The 20,692-nt window shown below is 36.0% G+C and overlaps 1 protein-coding gene across 10 annotated transcripts in view; it reads right to left on the bottom strand.

The window, feature by feature from the left end:
* Positions 1-20,692, bottom strand: part of Dmtn (transmembrane and coiled-coil domain 2 protein Dmtn) — a 303,501-nt gene that overhangs the window by 46,182 nt on the left and 236,627 nt on the right. For 7 of the 10 annotated variants that reach the window (XM_083115574.1, XM_083115582.1, XM_083115575.1 and 4 more), the window contains 3 exons: positions 6,095-6,314; positions 4,932-5,124; positions 3,103-3,328 (listed from right to left, as the gene is read on the bottom strand). In XM_083115574.1, coding sequence (XP_082971700.1) covers positions 3,103-3,328; positions 4,932-5,124; positions 6,095-6,314 — 639 coding nt within the window. Of the gene's footprint in view, positions 1-3,102; positions 3,329-4,931; positions 5,125-6,094; positions 6,315-8,602; positions 8,673-14,047; positions 14,128-20,692 lie in introns of all 10 variants that reach the window. The other 3 variants (XM_083115579.1, XM_083115580.1, XM_083115581.1) reach the window with 2 other exon arrangements.

Below are 20,692 nucleotides of genomic sequence, written 5' to 3' on the forward strand. Positions count from 1 at the left end.
GGAATCTAACCTGCAGTCAAACGCCTCACCGCTAAAACTTCAATTCGAAGTTTCTACTTCAGGGAATAAGTAAAATTAGCTTAAAACTGATGAAAACGAAGGGAGGATAAAAGCAAAGAAAGTAATTCACAAATGCCTCTGCCAAGCAGCAATCTTCCTTTATCATTCCTTATTTCTCGATAAAGACTTCCATTAAGATGTTGAACCATTTTAAGCAATAACATTTATCACACCATGGTAAGCAAACTTAATTTTGTTACCATTATAACATAAAAGTGCAATAACATGGACTTTCGCAAATAACTTACACTCAAATTGCTTCTACTCAGGATTGTACAGTCAGTAGAACTTGAATTACTGAACTATTAAATGACATTTGTTGAATTTATATTCTCTTCAGAAAGGCACAACGTGTATGGATTTGGGTTCCAATTATTTTTATTGTTATTTGGGTTGTGTGCCAGTAAGGCAAGTACAACCTGATGATTTCACAGAGGTGAAAGCACATCAAGATGTGGAGGTCTGACTGCACAAATTCACAATCTTCGCCATTGCAGAGGTGATGTGATCAGTATCATGTACCAGCCCTGTTAACCCCTCCCCACTAAGACACCCACTTATGCAGGGACACTGTCGGAAAAAATTCCACCTATGATCACACACTCCGGGGATTGAAGTCAGGTTTCGCATGTGGCATCACATCAGCTCCTTCTGATTTCATAACAATGCTAATTATCTCCTGATTATGCATGTACCTGCAGTTTAATTAACCTTAGGGTAGTAAAGCTCTACTTGGTATGAAAACCTGCTGATAGATGAATGGAATGAATTGTGCAGCAGAACAGAAAATGAGGTCTTTTTTTTGCTTGAGAGCTCTTTGTTCGAGTGAATAATGCACAAACGAGAAAAACAATCGCTATATGCTCCAAGCCTAGTCGTTCACATAAAAACTTAATTTGCCTGTGGTAGTAGGTCCTCAAATATGGATACTGAGGTGAAAGATGCAGTGAAATTTAAACTGAAGTGAACATAGTCATCATCTCCACCTTAAAATGTAGTTTAGTCTATCATACTAATACATACAGATACCTGAAAATAAAAATGATGATTATGGGCTGAACCTACCAGGGTGGGCTTTTACATACAGGCTACGATTATTGTCACATTGAAGTGACATTTGATTCTATACACTTGACCGCATCACGATCGAGCGTGGGAGTCTCGAACCAAGTGTGATCGAGCGAAAATGGCCCTATGCAGTACTCTAATGGGCGCACAGTTGCAGTCGCAGTGTAACTGGAAAGACCAAATACCAGATCTATCATCTGGCAAAGTTTTCGCACCAAAGTGACAAGTGACACCCAATGAATTTTAAGAAAAAATGCAATATTTCGCTCTGGACTGACACCGCACCTTGCACATATCACCTCTGTTACACATGTTTAGTAATGTAATTATTTTTACATACAGGAAGGGCAAAAAGCTATAAAGGGACCACAAACCAAAGAGATTTTGTGCATCCATGTTAGATCTCTCAATACGGCTCCAACTGACTGACGTACAGCTTGCTATTCACTTGTGTCTCTGCACACAACATGGACTATTCACTTGTGTCTCTGCACACAACATGGAACATTATAAATGGTAATTATGCAATATAGCCAGAACACCTCTCACTCGTTTATTTCATTCATTTTAGCATTGATACTTACCTATTCTGCATTGCGGAAGATTCTTTGAGGTGAAGTTATGCCTTTTTCCATAAAATAGTGTAAACTTTTCATATTATGAGTCATTATTTGTCTTCCTTGTTCCGCTTGGGTAACAGACAATATGACGTGCACTCGTCATGGATCATTGCGCATCATGCTTGTGTTTTGTCGACTTGGAGTGGGTATGCAGTGTTTCAACCTTCTTAACCAAAAAATACCTACTTTCGTGTTCATTATGTCATCACAAACCATTGACGGATAGCCCCAAAAAACCATTGACGGATAGCCTCAAAAACCATTTCCGGCAAGGTTAGGTTAGGTTGGGTTAGGTAAGCATTGTTAAACAAAAATTCTCGTAAAAAAAGGCACGTTTGGAAACACTGGCGAGACAGTGTGACTTTCGACGCTCGCACCATCTGCAGGTACATAATGGAAACAATTGCAAAATGTTGTCGCTTTACAGGAAATGCAAGTTCCTTACATAAAAAGTGATTATTTCTTGTTCTGCAGCATTCTATGGTGAAGTTTTCAGTTTCTGTGAAAGAAAATACCTCGAAGAAATTCGACAATGCTACAGAAACTGATTTCAGTAAGTAGTTTCTCCTCTAAAATTGAAGAAATCCGTTCGGGCTATATCGCATATTTACCTTATAAATAAACATTTTCTGGCATGGAGACTTATTTCCAGATTCACTAGATGAGTGCATAACACTTGCGACACATACATCTAATTACGTATTGGAAATTACATTACAATACTAAACAAAAGCACAGCAAGACGTGTGAATAATCTCAAGCTGTTCACCGCTCCACTCTACCTCTCCCCTCCATGCATGAGTACGATGCGCAGGTTCTTTTGATTATGGTCCCACTAAAGTTTGTGCATTTTGTGATGAAGTGTCGCTTGCCACAGTAGGGAGTTTTCAGACCAAAGCAACATGTGTCACTGGGAAACTAACATTCAGAAATAAATGTAACCTTTCATACCAGACATACGTGAACAACTGAAAAGGTTGCTTGCCAATTGTGTGGCACTTAGATAGGCTATTTTCTCAATATCGTGTATAAGCTGCATTTTGCAACCTCTGTCTCTTGATTGTGCAAGAGCAGTTTGTGACTATCACTTGTCGCTTCAGTGCAAAATCCTGTTCGAGTTGTGAGAACATAAGGATTTACCTGATAGCTCAGTTGGCTTAAGTATATCCTACATTCAAATATTGCTTACATCACCTTTTCAAAGAATTACTTCAAGTTTCAGTACCTAAATACTTCCTGCATGTGCACATAATTTACACAAGAACAAAACATGTATTTCTTTTGGATCAGGAAGGGTGTGGGTGGAAAGTGGAGGGGAAAATGAATAAGGAAGTACTAAGAACAATGAACTTACTTAAGACCTTGCCCCATGTCTCTCAACACTTCACGGGGTTGCCGGTGGGTCGTAACCCCGTGGGTCTCGAGATCCCTTAAGCGTCTTGTGTAGCTCTCCAGCTTCTTTTGCAACTGAGAGATAGTTTGGGCAGATTTCTGATTCTTCTTCTCAAACACAGCCTTAAGTCTCTGGAGTTGTTGCTTATCGGCATTCGCAGCCAGCTTCAAGTACTCGTTAACATTGTCTGCAGGATTAAAAGTGAGCATTAATTACGATGAACTGAAGAAAATACTCTGAGCAACTATACACAAATCATATTAATTAGCCTACACGGGGAGTAAGAAATAATAACCCATGGTGCAACAGCCCTCTGAGATCACGATCTACCTACCTACCTGTAAGCATGACAAACCAGCAATCATTGTTGTACATTTTCCAACACTCATTCGTAGCTTCTTCACAATGGTGAGTGGCCACCTGTCTCGTACACTGGCTGAAATCTTAGGGAGGAAAGTTGTTATGCTCCCCCCCCCCCACCCAGGAGACTTGAACCAGCATGCATCACGAAGCCCAAGCCCAAAGCCTCACATTGCATGGCAACGGAGTGCGAGAAATGAAAAAGTGTTGAGCCCATGCACAGATGGACTAATCAGAAGTACACAATCTACAGTTTTAAGTGGGACTGAAAACAACAAACTGTGTCCCCATTACTGAATGAGCCCTATTATAGGTAAGTGTTATGCTTACAAACGTTGTGTATACATGTTAAAAAAATATACACAGTAGTGTGTTTTGTACTGTCCATGTTTACAAATTATGCATTACTACTAAATTGATTAAAAATACCTCTACACAGATTCAATATTTTATTTCTCAAGATGCTGAGTGCTTTTACATGCAACATTAAGTTGTTCTGTATAATCTTGGAAAGAGAAAATTTCAAGAATCTAACACGCTAGTAGTGTAGTACAATTTAATTTTTCTGCCTTCATATTAAGCTCTACTAGTAAAAATTGTAGACTAACAAAAAATATATATATATCTTCTTCTTATAAGGCGCTACAGCTCTTTATGGGCTTTGGCCTGCTCAATTACATCCTTCCACTCTTCTCTACTCAACACACATTTCTTCCAGTTCTGTATCTTCAGTTTTCTTATGTCATTTCGGACATCGTCTATCCATCTGGTTTTGGGCCTTCCTTGTGATCTTGTAGCAACAGGTCTCCAATTGTAAATTTGTTTCACAATTCTTTCTTCGGGCATTCTTTCAATGTGACCCAACCAGCTCAATCTTTGTGTTTTGATAAATCTTCTTATATTCTTACTCTTTATTAATATTTCAAGCTCTTCGTTTGTTTTTATTCGCCATATATTATTAGATTGTCTCGTTGGGCCATATATTTTCCTTAATATCTTTCTTTCAAATATCATTAGTTTTCGAATTATATCTTCTTTCAGCACCCAGGTTTCACAGCCATATGTAACCACAGGTCATATTATGGATTTATACAGCTAATATATATATATATATATATATATATATATATAAATAAAAAAACTGATATCAATATTCTCAGAGTTTCTTTCCCTGCTGTAAATGAGCTTGTAAGTGGAGTCTGTGAAACAAAATCTAGAAGCGAGAAATTCCCAGCTCCGGAAGCGAGAAATTCCTGGTTCTAGAAGTTGGGAACTCAGATTTCACAGTTTCCTGTATATCAGAAATGCTCAAAAACTAGAAGTTTGTGAAATATCTCTATTTGCGATTGGTTGTAGAATGCGCTGCTTCTGTTTATAAACAATAAGAAAAAGTGTTTCCAAGTATAAAAGGAGCTCGCTAATTCCCTTACCGTCTCTGGTCGTCTGTTCACTTCGGATGAGTTCCTTGGTTCGACTTATTTTATTCTGGATGTGGTCGATGGCAGCCCGGGTGCGAACAGCATCTGGAGTACCCTGTGAGTCTATGTCATCTGCTGGAGTCACAGCCATCACCTGCTCAGATGACCCATTGGACAGAAGTGATGATGTAGCCAAGAAGATATCCTGCAAAAATACACCACTTGTGTATTCTCGAAACATGTACAGATCAGCCAACATGAAAATTTTACAGATATTGATATAAATTTACTAAAATTGATATAAATGTTCTACAAGGAACCTGAAAGGTTTATTTACCTCCTTAACTAATTCTAGTGTTAGGGAAAAAGCACAAATCAAAAAGCACTTTCTTTAATTTAGGGATGAGACAGCTTAATCGGTATCGGATGAGATAAGCATATCGGTGTCTCATTAAAGTACCGATTACTGAGCTGATACATCTGTAAATATCTTATAATTTAGTGCAAAATTTTGCCATTTTGTTATAATTTTTATGGATAATTTCCATGGCCTACTTTTTTAAAAAATAAATGTCTAAATATGCGAGTTCATTTGCACTGCAATCACCTCAAAACATACATTTATTAAGGAGGTCAATGAACCATTCATGCTCTTCAAGGAACATTTGGAATTTCATATCAGATCGGTAGAATATCGGTATTGGTAAATATTATGTATGTATTAGCAAAAATTTCATATCGGCACATCTCTATAAGAGTCTCTCTTCATCAATTTCATCCATCACCAGTGGCGGCGATTGGGGGGGGGGCGAGGGTGAGTTGGCCCCCCCCCATTTTGCCCCCGCACTATGCTACACCTTATCTACGAGGGGAAAGTAAACTGTCCTTGCCCCCCTCCCCCAGTTTTTGCACCTTGCCCCCCTAGTTTTGGCACCCAATCGCCGCAACTGTCCATCACTCATACGCATCGTTTTGATTAGCCAAAAGTGGCAGAAAAGTTACACTGATAGCAAAATCAAAATGTTCAATAATACTACATGACAACTTTGTGTGAAAAGTGTAAACCAAGTGCCACTAATATGCTCCTGAAGAATTAATGTTTAATTACAATGAATTTGAAGATTTACAGAAATTACCGAACAGCGGATACAACCGTAAATAAGAGATGTACTTACGCTTTCTTCCTCGGCACCACTCAGAGCCATCCCCTCTTCCTGGGACCCTTGGTTAGACCCAATGGTGGTCCGTGGAAGATGCGGCGTTCCACCATCTGCGCTCCTATCCCGGTGGGAAGATATGGGTGATTTTCTCCGAGTTCTGTTTGATCCGCTCATCCCTCCACCTCCACCCCCGCCACTACTACCGCTTCCACTACTCCCGTCCCCGGACCTCCACCTGGAACAAGGCACAAAGATAATATTTCAGATATGAAATTACAAATTACGAACTTCACATCGCTTGAACTAAACAACACTTAAGATTCAATTTTCCTACAATTTCAACAACTAAATACACAAATCTATCTATAAACATCTAACTAATCTAATCAATTCATTCTAAATTTCATATATGAAATAAATTTTAAAATAAACAATTTTCTCAATGAATTCTATTACTATTAACAAACTTCAATTTACTAAATTCATTTTTCAAATAAAACTACCAAATTTACTTAATTTGGTGCTTAAAGCAAGTTCACAATTAACATTAATTATAATAAACAGTAAACAATATTAATAAACATGCATGTAAGTGGACACAACTAAACATTCCCTAAAAAGTCTAATTTACAGCACAAAATTTACTTTCAAGAAGCACTAAACATGTATGGTATACTTGTTTAAAGTACTAATCTAGTTCAATAAAGAAAGTAGTTATGTATCTATAAAAAAAAGCTCATCTAGATAGTATATAAAATATCCAAAGCATGCTACTTGGTAAAATAATAATTCTAACAGTCTGGCTATAACAACATGAATTAATAGATGATAGTACATTTTAAATTCCATCCAGAAATTAGTCACAGATATCATAGAAGATACAACTCTTTAAGGGGTAAATACCACAACAATTTCTAGACAAATGTGTAGTAATGCCTTCAAACAGTTCAGTCTTAATAAAAAAACCAAAAAAGTAATGTAAAAATAGGCTGCAAAAAATAATACTGTCTCGATTATGAATTAATTTAAAATATAGTGGGTATGGGTACAGGATGAGAACATCAGAGTTTGTCATGCCTATTAAACAGCAATGTATTAGAAATAATTAAGTTAATCCTAGTGAGTGGGTACATCTAGTGGCTTACAAACTCAATTACAAATCTCTCTCGTCTCTGAAACTTAGGTTAGTGTAATCTGCAAGTTTAAATGTGTTTCTTTTGTCTTGTTCTAAACTTTATTTCATTTTTTTTGCACATTTCTTATTTTCATTGCAGACTACTGTTTATTATAAAGGCAGTCATCCAGGCCAAATACACCCATTCCGATAAATAGTAATGCATAATTCTATTCGTTTTGGTTTGGATTAGAACTGGACTACAAAAATGTAAAACTCTTAACATTCGTCTGGTAACATAGTAATTTGTAAACTGAAATGTGCAGCTATTCGGGTGAAGCTTTTCCATTTCTGGAGGTGTAAAGTAACTTTAGTGTCAAAATGACTAACTTGGCCTTTGTAAAATAAATAAGTTGCAAAAAAAAAAAAAATGACAAATGGTAGCACTGCAAGAAACAATGGAAAACACTGCATTTCAGAGAAGGCACCCACTCACCCCCCAAATTTTCCACATATGTATGTGAACATTTTACATAATATTTGCTACTATTGCAGGAATATACCTCAGTGGAGTGTTGTAGAGTGATTCACTTGCCAGCTACCCCTGGGAATATGAAGTGTTTGACACTGGCAAGAAGAATTTTTAGGGTAGTGTTACAAAAAAAAAGTAGCATTGTAAACAAATTACTAGGGCAAGTGTTGCACCAAAGGGCAAGCGAGAGTGTTGTGTTGCACCAAAGGTAAGGGGAGGTGATGCACCAAAGGCAAGGGAGAGTGTTGTGTTGCACCAAAGGTAAGGGGAGGGTGTTGCACCAAAGGTAAGGGGAGGGTGTTGCACCAAAGGTAAGGGAGGGTGTTGCACCAAAGGTAAGGGGAGGGTGTTGCACCAAAGGTAAGGGGAGGGTGTTGCACCAAAGGTAAGGGGAGGGTGTTGCACCAAAGGTAAGGGAGAGTGTTGCACCAAAGGTAAGGGAGAGTGTTGCACCAAAGGTAAGGGAGAGTGTTGCACCAAAGGTAAGGGAGAGTGTTGCAGAAAGGTAGGGGAAATGCTGCACAAAGGTAGGGGAAGTGCTGCACAAAGGTAGGGGAAGTGCTGCAGAAAGGTAGGGGAAGTGCTGCAGAAAGGTAGGGGAAGTGCTGCAAAATGTTAAGGATGGTGCAAACAAATTAAGGAAGTTCTGCAAAAAAATGGACATGTTTAAATGTATTAGGGTGTTGGGTTGTCTGGATAAATCCCTAACCTTAGACAAAACTTCCGGTCAGTTGTAGCACACCCTCACAACTTGTCTTCTGCCCCTCAAGAAAACTCTGATTTTCACAACCCACACTAGGACAACTTGGAGAAATGTTAGTGTAGTGTCAAGATGGTTCACAAACAACAAACAAAAGACATCTTTTCATTGACCTACCCTTAAAGTAATACTGTTTTCAGCAGGGCTATAGTAACAAAGCTTATGTGTGCTCTTTTGTGTAACCCAACTGAAATTACAATATACAAAATGTGGCATCAACACACTGCTAAGCGTCCGGATAAATAACGAAAAATATATACAAGTGAACTATTTACAGTTACATATAAAGTACAGGCTAAATACTCCAAGCATTACTACAGTGTGTATTTTAAAGCAGCATGTACTTCATTAACAACAAATTTAAAGCTCATAGTAATGAATCACATGGCGTTAAGAACTACATCGCATTAGCTCCATGTAGGAAATTACCTCAACTTACAAGTTGTTCCATGCAGACGATGTAAGCATACAAGCACACTGTATAACATATTTCATAATAACTGTTACTCAAAGGAAAAACGAAGAGCTCTGAAGTCAGCGATTTAAGAGCGTAACTGCTCATGACATCTGGTTAACATGTATCCTAAAATTAATGTGAATAACAATGAACAGTAATTTAAAGCTAAAGAAACAGTGAGTATCCGAGGCAAAAAAAAATAAACCAGAACCAATAAGATCAAATTAATTAACCCCATTAAGGTTAAGGTTTAGGGCTGAACCGATACATATATTGTTACCATTACCACCACAACCAATGCTTGAACATCATAGCAATTAAAAGTTGTTCAGAATATTGATTAATATTATTAAGGGCCGACCTCTGCGGCAGAGTAGTTAACAGTGTACTAAAAAGTCAAGAGGTCCCAGGTTCGAATCCCAGCCTGGGCATGGATGTTATTGTAATTTCATCACATCATCATCATCGCAATTAGCCAAAAGTGACGCTAAATAACAAAAATCAAATGAAATATTAAGAACAAAGAGATATCATTACAAAACGCTTCCTAATTAAGTATTGCATACAAAAAATCATACAAACATAATACAATGTTCTCTAAATATACTTTGACTCAATGCTTGAAGTGAAAATTGATAGGTGGTGGTAGGGAGGGAAGGGGGTGGCTTCATGTAAATTTGTCTGTAGCTTGTGGATAGCATCCCCACTTTGTTTGGTGTCCTGATTTGTCTACCTTTTACCACCCGGCCTGCAATATTTCACTAAGTTTGTAACAATGGAAGAAGCAAAACTGGAATCAAGTTAACTGAAAAAATACTTCAAATGGCTTTATGAACGTATGGCTTTCTTTCTGGCAAATCCAACCAAAGGTCCTATACGTCACTTAAGAAAAAAAATATATGTTCTTGTACAACAAGAGTCCATATATATAACAATACATATTATTGTTCGCATCAAGATTGATTAGATTTATTTTCTGCATATGATTTAAGTTTACCAACATAAAAAGAATTTATTCATTCATACACGAACAAACACACACACACCATAAATTAAAGAATGTGTCTTTCACAGACAAGGCATTAAAAAAATATCATGAGTTAGTAAAAAAAAAAAAAAAAGTGAAAATAATATATATTTGGCCGTATGCAATCTTAGGGTATCTATTTACTGTGCTTGTTGATGATAAAGTAATGTTTGTATTGCTACTACAAAATATTTTTGTAAAAAAAAAATAGTTGCTGTTATTACTCAATCAATCCCTTTTGCATGTCTTGCTGTAGGACATGTCATTTTGATTAAATATTTAACGTTGCACTTTCCATTCTTGCTTTTAATGTAATTTAATTTCTTCTGTATTATTCCTGGAGGAAATTATTTGATAATATAAAAATGTTGAGGACCGCTTCTCGTAAACCCTTCTTCAAAAAATAAGTTAGACCAGACGTGTGTTCAAGTCAATCACATGGTAATACACCAGGTGTTTCATAAATATTTGAGGGGTTACAAAATTATTGCAAGTAAACTATTGAACTTAATGAAACCAGTCCAGAACAATCGAGGAACGCAAACAGTTTGTGTGTGTGTGTGTTTTATTAAGTCTAGAGTTCATATCCCTGATACTAGGCAATACTCAAATCACCCACATTACTCACAGTGTTATGTGCAATGCAATCACCTAACCTTACGCCATGTGACTTCATTTTGTGGAGTTTCATCAAAGACAGGCTATTGTCTCACCAATGCCACATGATATCGCAGCCCTAAGGGAACACACCATTGCAGCAATAGACACTATTGACATGTTGATGCGAGTGTGGCAAGAACTAGACTACTGTGTTGATGTATGCAGTGTCACCCGTGGTGTACACACTGAACATTTGTAGGAGTAAAAAAAAAAAAAAAAAAAACATTCCTCGTTCGTTCTGGACTAGTTTCATTAACGTAAGTACAATACTTTATTTGCAATAAATTTTTGTAATGCTCAATTATTTGTGAAAAAAACACCCTGTACTATTTAGATTTAGATTCAATTTTAACTGAGTGAGGATTGGTTCTCTTGGTCTGCCCAAACAAGCAGAGAAATGTGGGAATCAAATCACATATGACTTGCAATGACAAAAATTTGGTCTAACTTTACTGTCATCCAGAGCGTGCATAAGTGGATGCACTACTTCACTATGGATTCTGCAATTATTTTGAATTTTTAAACCTGAGGCTCACAAAATGCACATTAATTCATAAAAGCTGTGTGTTGCACATTCCAAAGCATTGTGAAACAGAAGTAAACAGAATTTTTCTATTCCTGTGCTGATGAATGTAAAAAGTTATTACTTTTCACGATCTTCTACCTTCATTCTATGAAAGTTGATCACATCTTGAATTAACACTATCGTAAAGCAACACTCATTGCGAAAGGGGTTTTCAGTATATTGCAAAATATTTCAGTTTCAATGATCCTTCAGAATTGCTTTCCTGAATGTTCTGTAGATGTCTTCAGTGTTAGGATACTGGTGATGACTTTATATTACACATCCCAAGGACCCTTCCCCCCAAATTTGTGTGCACATCAAACATTTTCCTACATACTGATGTTAGTAGCATCAAATCAAAAGGGATAAAGTGAACATGTACAATTTCGTTATGCAAAAATAAAATTAGTAGTGAATAGGTTAGAAATGCTTCGATCTGTTTACAATGAAGAGACCCCTTGCATTAGTAGATTTTTAAAGATAACAGCATGGCAATATAAAAATCTTTATCCAATTTTGGCATTATAACTAATCTTTGCAAATTATCTGTGCAACCACAGTCATCTTACAATTATTATTATTATTAATAATAATAACGGGTTCTTTAGTTTCTCTTTCATAGTGGCTGAAATTCTTTACCTGGCCTTTTAGTTAAATAAGTTCAGATACTAGAGAAATGTTTCCTATTTGGTAACATGTAATTTTACTTTTACTAATCAAACTCCAGGCATTTCTATGTTTGTAATCTCCTCTTGGCTGACGCTACTGGTTGAAACTCTTAATGCAGTTTTCAGAACGAAGTGGAAAGTGACTTGTCATTGTAGGTTTTCTCAGACCATCGTTGTCGCATATGAGCAGGGGAAGCGCAAACTGGAGATTCCCACATTGTTTTTGTCACTTCAGCTTGAAAGCTGTTGTCTAAGGTAGAGCTATGATTGCAGGCAACTATGTGGACTGTGAGAGAAGCCACAGGTTTCATACATAATGCATGCAATGCTTTGAGACCCATATGCGCAGCTTTGTACAATTTTTAAGTTAAGTACTAAATGGTTACAGAGCAGCTGAGGTCTAGTCGGTAAGGCATCTGGCTGCTACATGGGATACCCGGGTTTGAGTCCTGGGGTCGGAACTTTTCCAGCCTTGTCCAGCATAAAACGGCTCTGAACCTCACCTAGCCTCAAATCAATCGGTACCTGGGGACAACCCTCGGAGGCTGGGAAGTAAAAGTGACCAGAGCATGGTGCTGATCACATCTCCTCCAAAGAGGCTGAGATCGAGAATGTGTGGGGCCCTACACCCACAACCCATAAAAGTGCCTTCATGGCACGGTGCTATATGCACGGGAAACTTAACTTTACTACTAAATGGTTACAAAACAATGCATAACCTACACTCTAAAGCCCAGTATTATTATGGAAAACAATTTCATGTCATAGTATGATAGGCATGAAACAAAATTCCAATGTCTAATGAACTGCAACAACTCTTTGTTTTTGGTTCGGACTGTTTTCAATATTTACTGGAATTTTGCAATTAAGTTATTGTTAAAATTAAACAAAATCCGAAAACATGAAATGTACAGTGAAGAAAATAATATGCCCTAAATTTTCTACAGTAGATTTAGATTAGAATGTCAATCTGGAAGGATTAAATGTAAGTAATGAAAGACTTCTGAATGCTCATTTTTGGCAGGACAAAAAAGTGTTCTCCTTGTGGGTCTATATTTACGTATTTTCCTGAATAATCATAATCTGATTGGAATGTTCTTAAGAAGCATGCAAAATCAATTTCTATAATCTATATTAGTTAAAATTGGAACAAATGATTTTGAAGTATAATTTAGTAAAAGACAAAGTAACTTACCTGATTAAATTTACATGCTTAAAAAAAATTGTTGAACATACTTTTTCAAATATTTAAGTTTTAGAAAAAATACCACTATGTCACATGCTGCTAATTACTTTTTAAAAACTTGCACAGGCTAATATGTACAACATGCTTTCATATTATGCAAACATACAACACTTACATAGAAAACGGCTGCATCACATACAACAATAAAGCAGAAAATTGTAAATATAAAAAATGCTAAAAATTTACAGGTGCCGTGATGGGTGCGCATGGAGAAAGACAAGAATATGAGATAAAAGAGTGAGGAGAGTAATCTATGACATGGAAAGAAGAATAGTAGACACACAAAGTGACTGCATTTTAACACTGACTATTAAAATTCTTTACAAAAATAACTTTTCGCCTCATTTCTTTCTGACTAAATTTTAAGAATTTACTTGACACTTAATAAAATTATTTCTTCTTACTACTGAATGAAACAACTAATTCTATTTGCACTAGGTAGTGGTGAATTAAATAACTTTTATCAACTAAATGGTATTGTTAATACCAAAGCTACAGTTTATCTACACCAGATTTATAAAATAAGGTCAGTTAGTGAATAATAAATTGCAAACGCCAAGATTCCAAACATGAAATATGGCACAATAACTCTGTTTCATCTTTGTTTACATTAACGACAAATCTTTGACATGTGCCAGATAACAAGATTGGATCCTTGCCCTAAGAAGCATACTAAGTGAACCTAACAAAGGAACTAAACATGTGAGTATGACTGAAAATAGTGGACGAGAATTCTGTCACACTCAACATTACTAAAGAGCAGTGTGTTCTGTAAAGTTGAAATATAACATGAACACACATTTCTACTCTACGAGTGAATCCAACAGAATGAAAAAAACAGAAGGACTAATGACAATAAAAAAAAGGAGCATCTACAAGGATTCAACAAATTTCCATTTAAATAATTAACGCTGGGGAACCATAGCTCTCCATGCTCACCTGGTAGGGAAACTAAGTTGTCTACTTAACATTATTGCGCTCTTCCATTAGCATTTACATGCATCTTCTGCGAAAGATACCTAGAATATGATGAACACTTGTTATAACACTGGTCAAGATATGAACCTCGGTATGACAAAACCTTGCATCGTGCAACAAACAAAATATATTTATATGTGTAAATACACACACCAGTGTTTGGAAAGTTACATTTCAAAGTAACAGATTTCAAAGTAACGCAGTTCTAGTTACTCACTTTCGCAGAATGTTACTTGAAAACCTTCAAATAAGGTATAATCTGCAGAATGACAGGATTGATTGATTCGGTTCATTTTACTTCCACTTTCGGCTAATTTTGAAGATGGAGCTGAGTGATGGAGGGAAGGGACAATCTCAAAGAACACCCTTCCTAAGGCCAGGATTTGACCCAGGAAAAGTAGCACACTGTGCTAACCACTCCACCACTGAGCCCAGTGTGTAGAATGCACTGCATACATAAACTAGAAATAGGATGTTCTTTCCTTTACAGATGCCCATCAAAAATTACATTAACTTTAATTAAATTATAATAAACTTCATATGTTTATGTATGAAACTATGGAAGAATAAGAATTCAAAGTAACCCTTATACTTGTACTGTATATTCAAAAGATTAACACTAATTCTACATTTAATAATTTATAATTTTGTTTATTATACTGTTGAAACACAAGAAAAGTCATTGTTAATTTTGTTACTCATTACTTGAAAGAGTTTTGTTACTTCCAAACACTGATATATATGCTTCAAGACCAGGTTTGAATCAAAACATTTTATTTGATCTTCCGTGATAATACCACTACTCATAACTGCTAATATTCTGAAAATCCTAACCATGCATATGACAATCTTTGTTCCGTAAAGTAAATCGTTTCTTTGTCAATAACACAACACATTTATGCTTGGTCGTGTACAGCTTTAATTTTCAGACAGCACTAAAAAAATTAAGGTCTACAGCACTTGCTCTCCAAGAATCTCCTCGGGATGGAATAGTTTAAGAATAATGGCCTGTTTATTGTCCAAAGGTGTGTCTCATTTACACAAAGTTTCCACTCATGTTTCCAACACAAATTCCATAATTTTTTTCACGCATTTTACAGAATGATCTGGACATTGTCGTAATAACTTTAATTGATTTAACATGGTTTGCAGTATTGTTTTTTTTAATGGAAAAATTAAAACATGTAAAAAGTATTTTTGTAGCATGAACAGCAATCTTATTTAATATTCACTGATGTTTCTGTTTTTGAATATTTTAAAGAAATTAGTTTTCCAATTCCTTTTCAATCACAGGTTTATTTCCCTGACTTTTCCAGGTTCTACAAGATTCCAAGGTCAGTGGGAACCCTTCAACAGCACTTGAAATGAAACAATGGAGAAAATGGAATTTTCAAATGATTGGCCATATACCATAAGCACTAGATCCTATTATGCTTGAGTAATGGTTTGCATTACTAATATTTTACTTAAACTATAAGAGAATTAAGAACAGTTATAGAGGCAACAGAATATCTACATATGTGCATGCTATTACTTGCTACTTTAGTACTATGCACTAATCAAATTTTCAAAAACTTGCATGTGTAGTGTAAGTATAACATTTCCAAGATAAATCTGATTTCATCTCTCTGATGATAAAAGAGTGTGTCAATTGTTCTGGTAAGGTGTATGCAACCATTGTAAATATGAAATGCTATTATCTTAGTTTAATTTGCACTATATATATATATATATATATATATATATATATATATATATATACGCACACAGGGAAAATATGGGTTGGCCATACTGTAGTTTTCTAGATACCTTCCTCAAGTGGTGGAAACCATAATGTTCAACAGCATAGCACAATAAATGCACACTGTTGACATTATATATATATATATATATATATATATATATATATATATATATATATATATATATATAATGATGTTATTTTCTTATAATATAGTGTGCTTAGAATCAAGGGTAGGTTGATGGAATTGTAGCCACATAAATCCACAAGTGGAAAAAAAAAATGAGGGGACTTCCATGCATTCTTGTACAAATATGAAATTGAAAACATTTATTTTCTCTAAATCACTCAATTTATATATTGATTAAAAAACGAACAGTTATTAATTAACTTAATTGTTCCTTTCACCCATGCTTTGAGTCCTATACACACACACAATAACACACACTTATATGGGCCCATGTCCACCCAACAATTTGTTGTGTTATATATTTGTTATTGTGATTCATGGTGGATTGCTTATTGGCATAAGTAAATAACAGATGTAACACTGTAAGTAACTCAACTGTTTGCACCCAACCAATATTTTTCAAAAGTTGGTGCCCCTGCATGTGCACACACAAGTGTGTGTATAAACAATTACATACCATACATAACAAGATGGTAAAATAAATAAAACCATGAATTTCTTAATAGAACTGCTGGTTTTCAGTTCACACACACACACACACACACACACACACACACACACACAAAAAAAAAAGCTAGTCAAAGTAATTCAGTGACAATCTTAAAAGAATGTGCAATATCACATCCCAAGATATTGGAGAGCAAGGCACATACCCACAAACAGCCCTGACAAACACGCAGGTACAAATCAATCAATAAACACTGTCATCACAATACACACATCAAAGAACACGTGTTCAAGATATGATATATTATTCAGCTTTACACACTTCATGCAGCAACAATACATTCCAATCTAAATTCCTCTCCTAAACCACACATAGATAAACTCATAAGCAACTATTCAACTATTACATAATTAGTCTATAAATCTATGATTAAGTCTAGTTGACGCTATTCACTAATTTACATAGCAAGTAAGTAGAAAACATTGGTTTAGTAGCAAAGTGATGTCACTTTACTTGCCTGGATCCATCAAAGATGTTTTGTTACCTCCATGATATTAACAGAGAAACAAACTAACATAATTCAAAATATTCCTGCTTCCGCTACAACTTGTTAGACACACACATATATATTGTGAGTACAACATGCCTACGGAACACTTTGTAAATGCAGATAGAAACAACAAACCAAGAAATTTACTCAGTGTAATTCAACAATTACTTACTTCCAAGGGCATCCAGAGTTAAGTAATACAAGGTAACAGGCCAGAAGATGAAATTTCAAATAATCTATCTCTGCATACAACAAATTCTACCATTCGTGATGGAATTTGTATTAACGTTCAAATTACGAACAGGCAATAATCATGGTGTACCCTTGATTGCAAATTATAATCATTATTTTCATGGGCATCTGCATTTTTTTTCCAGAGAGGCAAGCAGAGCATTTCCTCCTCCCCAAAACTCTGCTTCAAATTGACATTCACTCCAGATGCCCATGATTATATCAGGGAGTTCCACTGGAGATGAAATGGATTTAGGAAGATACCTTTTGGTGTGGCTCCAGATCACAAGACAAAGAGACTAATGCAATATTGCTGTGGTGAACTGTTAACTATTAATTACTAATTTGCAACCAAGGTGGAAGCGAGTATGGATATGGAAGAGTGGCTCAGGCATAGGCTGAGAGTAAAGTGCATAGTTGTGAAGGTAGTGATAGTGAGCAATTTCAAATATTAGAAGAGCGACATATTTCTATTAAATGTACATATATATTTTTCTAAATGTTTATCAATGTACCATCACTGTGATATAGATTGAATATTAAATATAACAATATTGTACGATATGCACAGCCCATGGACTTTTATCTTAAATGGCAATAAATATCATATCAAATGGTATTTGATCTATGGTTGTTGGGCATCTGGTAACTGGATTTAATGGAGGGGGATTCAAAGCTACATGTTTATGCACCAGTAGCATGCTGACTACTCGGCTGCAGCTGTTCAGCTTAAAGGTTTCTCAAGTTCAATATACATATAACTTCATTGTATATATACATAGCTTTACCACACGTAGGTCTATTTGTATTTGCTTACATTGATTTTATTCTTTAATAGTGCTGTATTTTCCAACATTCAATACTGTTCAATGTAAAAAGTGAGTTATGTTAGAACAACCAAACCTCCCCAAGATGCAACAAAGAGGCAGGGGATATGCTTAGATTAGGCATAAAGAATTCCTGGTCAGTTGCATATGAAGTAGATAATCCCCATATAGCACCAAGGAGGTAGGGTGGGATAATGAGCATCCCCAGAAATTTTTGTAGGGGGGGTTGGGCGAATGATTGAAGTTGAATAGTAGAAAAAATAATAAGTAATATTACTACGGTTATAAATGTCAGTATACAATAATAAATATTATCAAAAATAAATAAATTTTATTCGTCGAAATAACAATAATTATTATTATATAAAGAGGAGACTCGATCCACCAAACGAGTGGATACCAGCACAACCATTTTCCATTATTTATTTTGCATTTTTATACAGTGGGTATCTGAAATGCAGTTTGATGTTAACTTTTACACATCTCGTTCAAGAAAAGGCTTAAAATATTAGAGGGATTTTTTTTCATCAAGTTTGTTGTGTAACCTCTCACCTATAACTGTAATTATTAGAATTTTGAAAACCGTAAAACTATTTGTTCCTTGGATGAAATGGTAGAACCCTAACCTTGTTGCTGTATTTTTCACTCATGTTCTCGATCCAATGCATTTTTACTTTGATTATTCTGTTTGAATGCTAACTAAATGAACTTTATTTCTGTTCTTAACAATAAGAGTAACAAACTTTTGGCTTTCTTTTACCTTTAAATGAACGATGCCAATTTCCAGGGGGGTCCACCGACCAGTTCGACCCCCCTCCAGACGCCCATGAGTGGGATGCATAAGTATTACCAAGCAAATTGTCCATCACGGTGTTTATGTTTTTCATTTTACACAGACTTCAAGAATTGAAACAAAACAAGTTGCTGACAACCCGAGTATAGATTAGAGAATCGGAAATTTAATAATATTCACCTTATCAATTCCTTTGCGCCATATTTATTCACTGAACAAACATGGCGCTCATTTACTGCCCTCTACCGTTAAGGCGCTGAATTACAACAGGTGAGCTACACTGCAAATCCCTCCCGAGTCCTGTTTGGCTCTTAGGGAATGCAATAAATCGTTTTGATAGCGACTGCCATGACAGATGGGTCTTAAATTTCATCTTCCTTTCTCCTCTTTGTCCCGATATAGAAACCATGAAGGAGAAAGGCTTTCACCATCTGACCTTCGCTCTTCAAGCAACTTAAAGGCGAGAAGCTACGACAACCAGCTGAATTCAGTCTTTGTCTCGCTTTGCTCAAATTCTCACGAGTGAATGCATAAAAAGTTTGAAGACTTTGATACACTTTCTTTTCTTTCCGAAAAAATCAACTTACACCACAAATATACCCATTATCATGATTGTCACTGGGAAGCAGGCTGTCACATTTGCCCGGGATATTGTGTTTTTGAACAATTCGCAACACAATGTTAGTGTAGGGAATCGTCCTTATGTTGCGTAAAAAATAATAAACATATCCATATTAACAAATAGTTGAGGTTTTATGTCTACTTTATGTACAGATGGGCTAATCTGAACTGGCCCTACAGATTAAAGAGTGGACTACTATCTGCGCCTCCACTGTGTATCGAACCTGGAACCCCTGCATCACAAATTGTTATTTTCAGTTTGTTTGTTAAGTGAAGTCATACCCCTGGAACATTCTTGTCGGTATTATTTAATCGCGATTATACAAAATAGTATATATATTAGATTAGACTACCTAATATTTTTTTTTAGTCCATGGTGTTTAAAATTACATTTTAGATTTAAAAAAAAAAAACTACCTGCACAGCTATCATTATTGACCCACAGTTTTTCTTCTGGTATCTCGTTTTACCTTTAAAGATAGCGGGAAAATACATCACATTTGTTTTGAGTTTCTGAAATAGATCTTTCTTTGGAAAGATGATCCTCCCCGATGGTGCAGTGGTACCGTTGTCGCCTTGTAATCAAGCGGGTTCGTTTCCGGTGGAGGTACACAGTGGTTCGGATACCACTTTAAACTGTAGGTCTAGTCCCGACTAGCCTTACTGTTGCATAAAGTGGACTTAAAACACCAACTCAACTTTCTTTGGAAAGACAATTATCATTTTTGCTACGGTTGTAGGTTATGTACTGCCATCTCTCGGTAAAACGTGAGAGCGTTGTCAATTTTTTGTTCGATTGTGTTACGAGTGCAACTTTAGATCTTTCAAGGTTTACGTTGTTCATTGCCTTTCAATTGTTCATTTTGTCGGACCCTAAATGCTCTGTTTCAATTACTTCAATAGAATCGTGCCCCTACAGAAAGTTCATTGCAGAAATAAGCAAACCCTCCACTTCGTTCATTGCTATCTCTCTCACCTACGGAGTCTGTTCTTTCCACAGATTGGCGCGTGCTCAACGCACTGCATTCTCGCAGATGAGTCACAACGGCAGTTGTGTACGTTTCGCAACAGCGCAAAGTTTCCTGCATCTTCAGTTGGTTACTGACTCACCTGTGAGGATTACGCACAAAATTACACACACACAAAAGGCAAAGAATAGATTTTAACGCACCGGCTTATAGTTTACGCTGGTGCTAGAGTTGGTG

The sequence above is a fragment of the Lepisma saccharinum genome, chromosome 30, assembly GCF_977018435.1.
Source record: "Lepisma saccharinum chromosome 30, izLepSacc3.1, whole genome shotgun sequence".
Classification (NCBI taxonomy): domain Eukaryota; kingdom Metazoa; phylum Arthropoda; class Insecta; order Zygentoma; family Lepismatidae; genus Lepisma; species Lepisma saccharinum.